This window comes from Cuculus canorus, chromosome 11 (assembly GCF_017976375.1).
Source record: "Cuculus canorus isolate bCucCan1 chromosome 11, bCucCan1.pri, whole genome shotgun sequence".
NCBI classification, from domain to species: Eukaryota; Metazoa; Chordata; class Aves; order Cuculiformes; family Cuculidae; genus Cuculus; species Cuculus canorus.
Genome location: NC_071411.1, coordinates 8,744,295 through 8,756,730, shown reverse-complemented (window position 1 = coordinate 8,756,730; position 12,436 = coordinate 8,744,295). Strand labels below are relative to the sequence as shown.

The following is a 12,436-nucleotide window of genomic DNA, read 5'->3' as shown; positions in this document are numbered from 1 at the left end:
GCTCCAAAGTCCTCTTTCTGCACTCTCCCTTACTAGCAATATCTGCACTCTGCCTGACGTGCTTAACCTACATGAAAGCAGAGGGAAAGGTGGGAGGGAGCACGTGAACTTCACAGAGTGGTGAGTCAGCTGATATAAACAAGAATGATTCAAGCACAAACATATACCTGATATTCAGGTTTCTGACTGCTTTCCTTCTACAGAAGAAATGCCCTATGTCTGTTTGGGAATCCGTCCTTTTCAGTTGCACCTATCTCCATTCCCCCAGACAAAGAAGCTCTTATCTCCATTCCCCTGGACAAGGAAGCCCTACAAAGCTTGAGCTAAGTGGGAATGCTGCTCTCTGTTCCAAAAAGCACAGACCAGGTGAAAAATCAGCTGAAAAGAGTAGTGGGGCGGACATACACCACACAAGCACATCCTTTTCCTGTTTCTCCTTGCCTACATGCACTCCATAAAGTTGGCAAAACACCAATCATTGCATATCTAGAAAGAGAAAAGTCAGGGAGAGATTGTTCCCTAAAAGCAATTGTAGTTGTGCACTATTTGAAAGTTCTCGGAGTATAAATAATCATCCAAAATAATGAAATAAAGTTGAAAGGTTCTAAAAAAGCCTTCTACACAATATGAGCCAGGAAAAAAAAAGGAAAGGAAAAAAAATGACAGAAAAACTCAGATAGAAAGTAGGAAATTTCCTGTTTCAGCAAGTGATAAATCTGGTCCTGCCTCAAGCTGTTCAATGACCAAAAATATTTACAGTAAAATACCTGTGAGCCATATCACAGAAGTGTAAAAAATATCCCCAGCTTAGTAACACTGATTTCATTGAATGCAAGTATTTCCAAATTTGTCTTGGTACTGGCATCTCTTCTGTTCCCTTTTATATCAAATTTATGCCTGTTGGTCTGAAATTGTATGACTGGCTCATCCACGCCACACCTTATGTCTAGAAACCAGAGGATCTGATCTACCCGACTTATGCGCAATGGTTCTTACCTGCATCTGGGACCCAATAACAGTATTATTGCAGGCCAACTCCGTCTTGTTGATTGTGTCTAGCATAGCAGTTTTGCCCACGTATTCTTTATTAGAGTTTAGGTGACGCTCCAACAAGTTCTGTACATCAGCGCTGTACTGGTTAGTAAAGGCTTCCTCGTACTGATCAGTCCAGAGTCTTATTCGATTCTCCCACCCTTCGGCTGTGTTTTCATCCAACGCGTGTGCTTCGGAAGGGGAATTCTGCACCAAACAGCAAAGGGTGAATGGCTAGCACACAACAGGAAAAAACTATCCACAGTGCTCTGAACATACAAATATGCTACAAAAAAAAAAAAAAAAAAAGGAAAATCTACTCCAAGCTAAGAAAGCATCAGTTATGAGGACATCTTTTTCAGAATCTGCATCCTCCAGCACACTGCGCAACAGGACCACTTTGGAAGCTACGGAGAACTCTGCGCAGGACTAAGTAATATCTCTGGACAGTTGATAGCTGGCACTGCTACACAGAAAAAAATTAAGGTAGTACATTGCCAGAAAAGGTTTCTTTAAGTCACTTTGGGAAACTAATTACGCAGATTAAAAAACAAATCAAAAGAACAGGCAAAGGCAAGTAAATCTCATGTAGGCTTGTCCTACAGTCAACCCACTCATGTCCAGTATAATGCTAGAAGATGCTAACTGCATCTCAATCTTTGCAGTGACTGATCCCAAAATACTTCTGAACCCTTTTCCTAGATAGTCACCATGGTTTCAAGAAATCGAATATAAAGCATAAGCTAATACCTAGAGGGTTAAAACTTCAAGTACTAAGCAGTATAAAGAAGAGAGGGACTAAATAAGGTAACTTATCTTATAAGGGAGGGAAAAAAGAAGTTGGTAGGAAGAAAGCCTTAAGCTTCATTATTTACTTAACTATGACTAGTTAACATAATTCAACCACTGATATTCTAGAGTTCAGTAACCTAATTGCCTTCATAAAGGGCTGATACATATGCAACACTGAAGTATTAATGGCAAGGACCACTGAAGAACAATCATTATTTTCATCATATATATTAAAAGCATTAAGAGTTTTCATGAATTTTTACCCTCTCAATGCACTTGCGCACTATGGAGATCGGTGCATACAGATACACTACAGGAATGTCCTATTTCCTCTGAGCCACCTGCCAGAAGCCACTGTCAACTACAATACTGGGGTCAGACAGAATCGAGTGAACTTTAAGTCAGCCCCTGTGTTTCTAGAAACACATTTAGCTTGAAGGGCAAGTTTACTTTTTTTGTCAAATAAACTATCAGATAACCACATCTACCAGTATTGCAGAAAAGCAGAAATAAATATATCATTTCACCCATCCCTAGTAAGAGGATATGGCAAGAAACAAGGCAGCCCTGCTAGGGACTCCGAATGTTAAACTTGTGTACTAATTTGATGCCCAAGTTTAAAATAGCTTTGATGCAATCAAATGCTAACTGACTTCACAGAAGAGTGGCCACAACCAGTTCTACATCCCTCACATCAAACACCCCACTCCCAGGTGTCACGTATCAGTCATATCTCTTGATACTGGCTGACATTAGCTTGCAGAAAGTGATGAGCTATCTGAAGCAAACGCAAGGTTCAAGGTGCAATTCCTGTGATATCCTTTTGAATAGGCAGGACTGCAGCGCAAGGTAAGGCTTGGGATTATTCTGAGAAGGTCCCACAACTAGAAATTCCCTTGGTAAACGAAAAGAAGCACAAAGTTATATGGAAAAAAAACCCACCACCATCATGGAGCTTTTTCAGTTCCACTCACCTTCATCCTCAGAGACTTTCGAGAGCCCTCTCGAAACGCCTGTCCCCCAAACAAGGAGAGAAAAAACACAAAACAAGAAGTATTACATAAACTTGCCTCAGAAATAGTATCCCAGAACCACACCAGATCTTACTCCAACAGGCCAACCCTTCACAAAAGACGGCAAGAATTACAGGAAGACCAACACAAGAAGCAATGAACTCAAACAAAAACACTTCACAATGCAAATTCAGTGGAAACAGCTGAAAAGCTTGAAGGCCACGATTTCTCAACTACAAAGGCTTGCCTCAATACTTTGTAAAAATCTCAAGATGAAAACCAAAATTGTCCCAACCAACCCCACTTGTTTTGAGAAAAGAAAGGGCCAGCAACAGAATCAAGCTGGTTCACCAAAAAAAAAAAAAAAAACTGAAGAGTTGACATGGCTCTTGCTCTTAGTCTTTGATTTAATCAGCACCTACCAGAAGAACTTCAAGGGAAACCTAACCTGCGGAAAATCATGGTATAGCTAGCAGGTGATGGAAAGAACCAGCTGCTCACACACTTTCATTCCAATGTAAGCAATCCAAAATTATTTCAGTCCCAAAACTGTCACAAACAAGTCAAGTCATCCCTCAACGAATGTTCATCACTACCTGTATAGTTTTCCACACAGGCACTGTCTCTGTCCCCAAAGAAAAGTGCCAAGAAGCTCTGCAGCCTAGATTCCTTAACACAGCCTGCTAAGAAATGTCATGCTCTCTTCATTTTTCATTCCATTCACAGACCATCCCACACAAACATACTCCAAGAGCTATTTCCTCAAATCTTAATCATAGAATCACAGAACAGTTTGGGTTGGAAAGCACTTTAAAGATCACCCAGTTCCAATCCCCCTGCCATGGGCAGGGACACCTTCTGCTGCATCAGGTTGCTCAAAGCCTCATTCAGTCTAGTTTGGTAGTGGACAGGTATGGTTTGACTCAATCTCAAAGGTCTTTTCCAACCAAACAAATCCACGATTCTACCTCCAGGAATGGGGCATCCATGACTTCTCTGGGCAACCTGTTCCAAAGGATGGACCAGCAGGGAAAATATGTTAAGTCCAAGCTCTGAGCACGAACGCATAACATTGGGAAATAAGGGTGGAGCTTCAGCAAGGTAATTTTTAAACCAACAGCCACGTAGTCTAGCAGGTCACAAACAAAAGGCACCACATTATTACACCAGGAAAAGCAATTCCTTACAGGACAAAAGTTTTCTGTCTAGTGCCACCTTGTCAACCTGCTCTCAACAATACACCACACAGCAATTAGCAGGCACTGCAACGACCTTATCTCACTCCACATACCTTGATCTTTTTGGCCTTTGGAGCAGTGCGAACTTTTTCTGTGCTCCTCTTCCTCTTCTTAGGTTTGCTTCTACGGACGCGGTTGACAGTCAGCGTGATGCTTGTAGGGGTGTGCTGCGTAGCTGTGTACAGCACTGTAGAGGGAGATAGCTCTTCATCCCAGCTCTCAGTTGCACTGCTGTCCCCACCTATACAGAGGCGCTTTGTTAGCAAGGCTTTTAATGAGCTCAAAGACAACAGCTTACCCTTATGTCCATTTTCATTAAGACAACTTCATGACCATGCATAGCTTTTCTCTCAGACAACTATACAACCTCAGTTTTCCCACTCAAACTAGGAACAGGTCTCCCAAACTTTTGATATCTCACAGAATGGCATTGATAAACATTTCCTTTTTCTGTTCACAAGATGATGTGATTTTCCCCAAAGCTAACTGAGGTGAGGCAAAAGCAGAGGAAAAAATCCCAATGGCTGGGAGGCAAAGAACATTAGCAGTCACAGTTACATGATTACAGCAGCTAAAGGACAAACGTCGTGCAGAAAGCAAGCAGAAGTCACTATTATCAGAATTACAGCCTCAAGCTCACCTGACACGTTGTCCTGCTTCCGGTGGCGGAGTCTGATCACCTTCCCCCTGCTCATTCCTCTGCCAAAGGAGAATGCACAATTGAAGCTGGTTTGTAGGAGTAAAGTCACTTGAAATTCAACAGGATGTCACAAGATGCGTGCCCTCAGTGGGGCCCAGGATGATAAGAACATCGATTTAACATCCTCATCTCCACTCCTGGTGCCACCAACACTTGTCAGGCTGACAACGCAAAGGAGGAGGGTCAATACTGGGTAAAGCACTGGGAAGAATGCTCCAGTTAGCAAAAGGAAGTCGTCCCACAGCCCAAATGTGACACTGTTTGATATGAGAAGTCAATACAAGGAGCAGTCTAGATCTGCACTGCACCAAAGCTTACCTGCACTTTTCACACTTCAGGAGGAAACCATCCTGGGAGACACTGCAGTGGCACCAAGTGGGAATTGATTCTCCTTCTGAGGAGCTCTCACTGTCCCCGGAGTTCTCCTCATCAGGTGAATGCAGGCCGTTCAGTTCTGCACGAGGTATAATGGTCTGGACAGGAGGAGAGGCTGGTGGCGTTGGAGGAGGAGGGGCTCCATAATTATGATCCTGAAAATGAGTATTTGCAGTACTACTTTTAACGTGAAGATATGATGCCTAGAAACCGAAGTCTCAAATCCACAGTTATTATTTAACAACTGGTGCAAAACAGCAGTTTGAATTCCTCAATCTACAAGAAGTAAAGCAACAGCTCTGAAAGATGTGAATGGTTTTCTTCTGCAGCAAGGAATCAAATTGAAAAACCCATGAAAACCAGTAGCCTATGTCAACATTAACTGTTGTACTGCTAATTATCTGAGATGACATCAGTGGTCAAACACTGGAACTGGTTGCTCAGAGTTTTTGCCTGTTGAGATATTTAAAACCCAACTGGATGCAGTCCTGGGCAACCTGCTCAAGCAAAGCCAGCTTGAGCAGGGGGACTGGATTATGTGATCAAGAGGTCCAACCTCAAGGATTCTGTGATGTCCTGTTCAACCCATAGTTTCAAGCCATGCTCCCTCTCTTCCTAACTGTTCCTTGTATCTTATAACTATAAGTTACCAATATGGAAATCTGCACAGTTGAAACAAGTATAAATAGTGCACAATAAAACCAAACGGGACATAAAATTACCAGCAGGGAAGTATTATATATTCATATATATTCACACTTCATTCAAATACTTCTTTCAGTTAAAAATCTATCACCTAGAAGACTAATAAAGCTTGCTATAGAGTCTGCAAGACTTCACAAATGATAAACACACAAATGCAAAATGTATGGCAGAACTCAGCTGTAACTCAGTGTTCCCTAATAAATAAGCCAAACCTCCTAAGGTTTAACAGGAAGAAAAGCTATGGAACGAGAAGAAAAAGAGTAAAGTAGACAGTAAAGAGCTGATTCACTGCAGAGAGAGTACTCACTGCGTAAGGCAGCCCGCGATAGCTGTGTTTCTGGGTGGCCCCATAGCCGTGGTTGGAGTACACATTCTTCTCACTGACAGCTGGACTAGCTTCCACAGACTCTGGGCTGCAGAAAGGGCCAGAAGTAAAACCCATCAATATAACATCATTTATTTTAGTGCCAGTATTTCACTGCTCTTTTCTATTCAACACATGAGCTCAAAATGAAGAAACTTCATGAAATTGAGGTGTTATTATGTGCTTCACCAGGCATCATGTGTATAGAAATTGCACAGGATGAACCTGCTTTCGACAGAGAGAAGCAACTGGGTAAGGGCCACCCTGGATAACTCATTAAACTGGCTCTCAATCCAGGAAGTTAAAAAGATAATTAGCATATAAGAAGCTCAGTTTCCTTACAGTTGAGGAAGCTGGATCTAGTTCAGCACTCACAACTGAACTCAGCCAGCCTAATCTCAAAGCCACTGAACTGTACTGCCATATTATCTCTGCAACAGCTTATTTCAAATAGCAGCTAAGCAGCTGTCCTGCCCCTGCGCTTGTTTCTCTATTCCTCAGACACTAATTGTTAGCCGAGTCCAGCGTCCTGTTATAAAGTCTGCGGGAAGTCTGCAGCTATCCTGACAGCAACAACCAGGAGTTGGAGAAATCCTGTTACAAAGAGGCAGCAAAATCCATGACCTGAACAGACAGTGGCCACAGACAAATCAGACTCGCCCTGTGCTTTCTATGCAGCAACATGGAGCGCAACGTGCTGAACGGGAAATTCGCTGCTGAGGTACAATGCGCTCTTCCACCACATGGTGGTGAAAAAAAGCAGCTAAAAATGAAAGGTATATCCCTTAGCAGAAAGCTGCAGAAATCTACTCAGAGAAGGGACAGCTGCAATTCAATGCAGGGAATGTTAGATAATGAGCCTACAGACAGGATCCCAGCAAAGAAACACACTGTCTGTTACAAGCAGGAGATACAAGTCAGCTAACCTCTGCACAGACTGGAAGCAGGGCCCACCCTGGAACACATACTGGAACATAGTACCAAATCTGAAATCTTCAAAACGTAGCAGAAGGCTGAACAAGGAGGGAAGAAAAACGAAAACTTTACCTTGGACCTCTGCTGCTCTGATGAGATCTTGCAGGATTCTCAGTGGGTCCTACATTGTCAGCATGAATCGGGCAGTACTCAAATGGCCAGTGGTCACGCGTGGGGCAGTGGTTAAGCACCACCCAAGAACATTAACCCCTGCGCCCTTCGGACTTCCTATTAGGTCTTGAAATCTCTGCTGCACTGAAGTTTGCCCCACCCTGGCACTAAAGCTGATATACTCTCCAATGCACCAACCTTCTGAGCTTCTGGCTTATTCTGGAGTAAGGTGGATCTGTCTTTGCAATGAAAAGGAGCAATAATTCACTGTACGAAGAACTGCAGGAAGTAGAAGACCTTAAACTATGCAAACCCCACTTGGGTAGCTCAGGATTTAGGACCATGACATGATAAATTCAGTTCGTTTTCAATGTAACTACAACCAGCTAAATTGTCAAAAGCAGGAGATAGAGGTGGCAAGACCTGTCAGAGGACATAATTCTTAATAAAAGACATTGTGCAGAGCGCGCCACATAATCCAGCCTTGCTGGATCTTTGCAACAGTCCTTTAGGACTTCCAGATTGGTACAGGGTTAAATCCATTCAGGTTTAATCGTATTTTCAGAAACAACTGTAGAAGGAAAAGAGCCTAAACAGCCTAAGCAGTGGATCCATTCCCCGTCCAAGCCACCCACATTCCTAACAACAGTCAGCCTGGAATACCAGCAATGCTGCTGCAAGCATTAGCAATAAAACTCCAGGATTGTTGGTGCAACGGTGTCCAAGGGCAACAACGCTGGGGCCCACGCTTCCTCAGCAGCAGCCTGCCAAGGAGCTTCAACAACTTCCAATATGCAGTCAGACTAACACAGCAGAACTACTCTGCAACCTCCGTTTCACCCTAAGATAAACATAAATACTCCTCTGCATGTTCACCTACCCTCTGCATCAGAGGCCAGGTGAAGATGTTAAAAGTTTCACCCGAAAAGAGGGCCAGCTATTTTTTCTTTTACCTTCTCACGTCCTTCATGATGCACATCTTTGAAATCAATCCCTTGTAAGAGAAAAGAAGCTCAGGTCCCCCAGATTTCATGCATCAAACCAGTAGAGTTTCAAAGAAGTGGAAGATAGCCTCAACTTTGAAAAGACTCATGAAGGGCACTTCAGCAGTAACAGTGCATCAATGCAAAGCCTGGAGAATGAAGTCCTAGCATTCCCAGTTTTTAAAAAATGGAGAAACGAGTTCAGAAATCTTCAAAAGCCACTTCTCAAAGCATTCCTGTCCAGCCTCAAGTTGGACCCACAAGTTTCTTACAACCAGGGAAAAAGTAAATGCTCTGCAGAAGGTTTACAGGGTGTCTTTTTGATGTTTAATTGTTAGAAAGGACATGTGTAGATATATCTGGCTCTCCTTTCTACCCTGCCTAGCTCCAAAAGCAAAGTGCTGAGTACATGAGTAAACTATTTAGCACTCTTTCTTCTGTCATAAACAGTTTAAAATTCCTGCATGTTGAGTCTTTAAAGTGCTGGTGTGGGAGAAGCACAATGACAAGCTATACTGAATGTTAAATCTTGAAAAGTGAAGGATCATATACCCACTGCAGATGAGTGACTTACTAGATTCTGGATCCTCATTTAAAGGAACACATAAAACTATGGACTTAAGGATGGAATGAAGCATCACGAAGAAGAATGCCCAGAATGGGGACAGTGCCAAGACAGACAATAAAGAGCATTAGCAGTCTTGCAGATAGTGCAACTGTGTAGTCAAACTCTGTGCATAGTCAAATCAGGGCAAGATGAAAGAGAAAAACAATGATTCATACCATAGCCCACTGCTCTCACAGCTCAAAACTGAGAGTCTGGAGCTGTATCTGTTCTACACTGATCAATCTGACATGCAGGTATTTGCACAGCAGGTACCTTTAAATAATACATGGGGGAAATCTATCTCCAAAATGCCCTTTGTACATTTTTGTAAAGAGATGCAACAGTCCATATTTTAAAGAAGGGTGGAGGAAAGCAGGAGGCAGAAGCACACAGAAATAACTTGAGCCTTCCCTCTTGCTCACGACAAAAACATAGTATTCATCCGAGCTGCCATCATTCTAACAAGGGTTTTAACAAAAGATCACAATGCAATAATTCCTGGATTTGAAATGTTCCTGATTCCTGCGGAAGCAGAGCCTTTTAAAAGAAACAGTAAGTCCCCTCCTACAGGCCTCAGAGATAGGGCTGTGGCAAAAGGTCCTGTGGTGGGGATCCTGAAGAATTGCCCACTTAGGTGTGCTTCTGAGAATCCACTCAAAGGCAGAAACAAAATAAAGGTGTCTGCACAGGCTAGTGCTGTCACATTTCTGTCCAGGTTCCAAAGGGGTCCAGAAACCAGTCACGTAAGATTGGTGCTGAGTTTGAGCTAGCAGGCTTAACTGAGAGGGAGGCTCAGCACACTGACCTCTCATAAAACACTGCTTTTGGAAAAGGAGCTGGCTTGCACCTTGCCAACATCAAGCGTGGGTACAACAAATGCACAACTGCCTGCATTTGAGTATAGGTTTACTAGCCAAGCTAATCTAAACCCCATGGTTGAATGCCTCAGACTGTTGGAATTCTCCTTTTCCCCATCTCCTGCGTCAAACTTACCGACTTCCATTAACACTGCATTTGTTAAACACTGAAGAGTCTGTCTCTGCATTCATCTCTCACACAGCCAGTCGCCCAGCATCCCCTTTCTCCCACACGGAGAAAGCGCTGGCACCAATCCTGCAGCCCCATTCCAAGGCAGCCCACTGACACCCTCCCCTCCTCCTCTATGGGGTAACACTCACTCCGATCCTGCAGCCATGTCGGAGTAGGACGTATCTGGTGTGGTGACTCCCAGAGGGATTGCAATGCTCATGACGCTCGTCAGGGATCACGGAGTCCAGAGGGCAGCGACTGGCCGCTCCGAGGGCGGAGAGGAGCCGCAGAGCCTCGGCCAACACGTCACGGACATGGGGAAACCTACCGAGGGAGAAACAAAGCATTGCATCTCTGTTACAGGATGACATCTCCCTGTACACCGCTAAAGAAGGCTTCACAGCAAAAGAAAAGCAGGAATGCATTTCCATCAGTGGCATGCTGCATCATTTTTAGATCATTTTCATACATGGGTCCAGGGAAGAGATAGATGGTAGCAGTTGGGGGAAGGATGTTGGTGTCTGTTTGGTGGTTTTGGTTTTTTTGGATTTTTTACAGTCTCGGATTGACATGCAACGAGCTGCTCTCCCATAAAGCCGATAATGACAGTTCTCCCCTCCCCCAACTAAACTTAGGACTAATTATCAGATAAGCAATCTATTAGCTCCTTCTGCATATAAGCAGCAGCTGTCACCTATCACCCACAGCCCTTCATCAGCCTTTCCTAACTCCTTCCCCAAACAAGTTGCAGGGAAAGCCCCATCTGGGAGGACAATAAGACAGAGCCAAGGTGGACTGAGCAGAGACTTCTCATTGCATTTGCATTCACTGGGTGAACACAACCCGCAGAGCGGTTATCTCTGCTGCCGATGGCCTTCCCTTGGCAAGCAAGGCCCGTCCTGGATTCTGCACTAATTACTCAGTCCAGCAAGCCCAGACACAGCGGGCCCCGACTTTCCGAAATCCCAGCTGACACCTCCCCACGGCAGAGCCACGTCAGATGTCTAGGCGCTCATGTACAGGCCGCTCCGATGAGAAAGACGGTGTGGCCATTGGTTCGCGTGGGGAGCCGAGGTGAGTCAGAGTGGTATCATGGGGCACAGCCGCCGGCTGTGCTGGGGCCAGCCGGGAAGCCCAAGCCCAGGCTCCACCTTCCCTGCTGAACGCAGCGTTTTGCTATGGCAGCCAGAGAAATCACCGAGAAACACAAACTTCCAAGGGTTGTATGGCAGATGGAGGTGAAACAGGATCAGCTCCGTTATGTAAATAACCTCAATAACACAGAGGTTCATAAAGGAGCTATTATTCTATTCAGCTCTAAAGACCCCCTCCACAATACAGAGAAAAGCTGCATTTCAGCACATGGCAAAGGTAACTTCAAAATCAAAGGGAAACAGGCGACAATTTAGTCATCCTCTTTGCACATCGAACATTAAGGGCAGCCTTGAATAACTTTCCACAGTCTTTCCCCCAGCTCTGGCAGCACGGATGAGCCAGCCTGTCCTTGCAGCCGGCTGTCACGTGCTCCCCAGCATCTCGGAGGCTCTGCCAGAAAATCCTCCTGGGCTACAAAGCGGCTGTGAGACAAGTTTTCCTATGGGTAGTGAATTTCTCACAGGGAACTGCATTTGGACACGACAGTCCAGCCATTGTTTAACACACAAAAACCTGAGAAACATGAAACCACACACTCTCTACGAGGGCAAATGAAGGAGGAGAGAGTCAAAAAAAGTAGAAATGCCACATACTATATTGACTTTTCTGTCTAAAAAGGCAGGACGCTTCTCTTAGCACAAGGAAATACTTACCTTCTTCAATATACATCCTTAAGAGAAATCTTTCTGATAGTATGACAGGCATACAGTGAACTACAGAAGCAGCACGTAAAGATTGGTAAGTGGTCAGTGGCAATTCCCTGTTACGACCTAAAACAACGGTCTCACAGGGACGTGGGAGAAGAAAAGAAAACAGGCAGGACTCTGCTCGCAAGCAGCTCAAACCCAAGACAGCCTAGGTGTCCTTGAATGTTTTTTTTTTTGAAAAAATAAAAAGGACCTTTAGGAAGCATGTCCTTTCTCATGTTTGTAACTGACAGCAGATGAGACAAATCACTGCTCAAGTACAGCTAAAAGCTACGGACATCAACCCCTGCTTCAACCCAGAGCCACACAGAACTCTAGGAAAAGGTTAAAAGAAATGGGACTGATTTCTCACTGTCTGAAGCAAATTCTCCCTTTTAAGGGACATAGAAACCTTTCCCCCTCCTCCTCCCACTAATATTTTTAAATACCTGCTTAGATTCCCCTCCACCCTACTGATCTCTTGCCTTTGCCACGACCACATCCAGCTGGCAGCAGCCTGAGATTTCATCAGGACAAATTCCAGCCTCCTGCCTGCTTGTGACTCAGCAGAAACCAAGGATTTCAGGTGTGGCTTCTGGACTCAAGAGCCACAGGGTATCTGGTCAGTGCTGGGGTAACTGGGACAAGTTCTCAGTCACTTCTCATAGGAA

General features: G+C 44.3%; 1 protein-coding gene across 2 annotated transcripts in view; it reads right to left on the bottom strand.

The window, feature by feature from the left end:
* SETD5 (SET domain containing 5) overlaps nt 1-12,436 on the bottom strand; it is a 67,850-nt gene that overhangs the window by 31,213 nt on the left and 24,201 nt on the right. For both annotated transcript variants that reach the window (XR_008451661.1, XM_009565847.2), the window contains exons 2-8: nt 10,074-10,248; nt 6,163-6,268; nt 5,094-5,305; nt 4,716-4,774; nt 4,129-4,316; nt 2,799-2,837; nt 997-1,239 (exon numbers count right to left, since the gene is read on the bottom strand). Coding sequence is in view for 1 of the 2 variants with exons in the window: in XM_009565847.2 (XP_009564142.1) it covers nt 997-1,239; nt 2,799-2,837; nt 4,129-4,316; nt 4,716-4,774; nt 5,094-5,305; nt 6,163-6,268; nt 10,074-10,144 (918 nt within the window). In the remaining variant the exon portion in view is untranslated. The remainder of the gene's footprint in view (nt 1-996; nt 1,240-2,798; nt 2,838-4,128; nt 4,317-4,715; nt 4,775-5,093; nt 5,306-6,162; nt 6,269-10,073; nt 10,249-12,436) is intronic.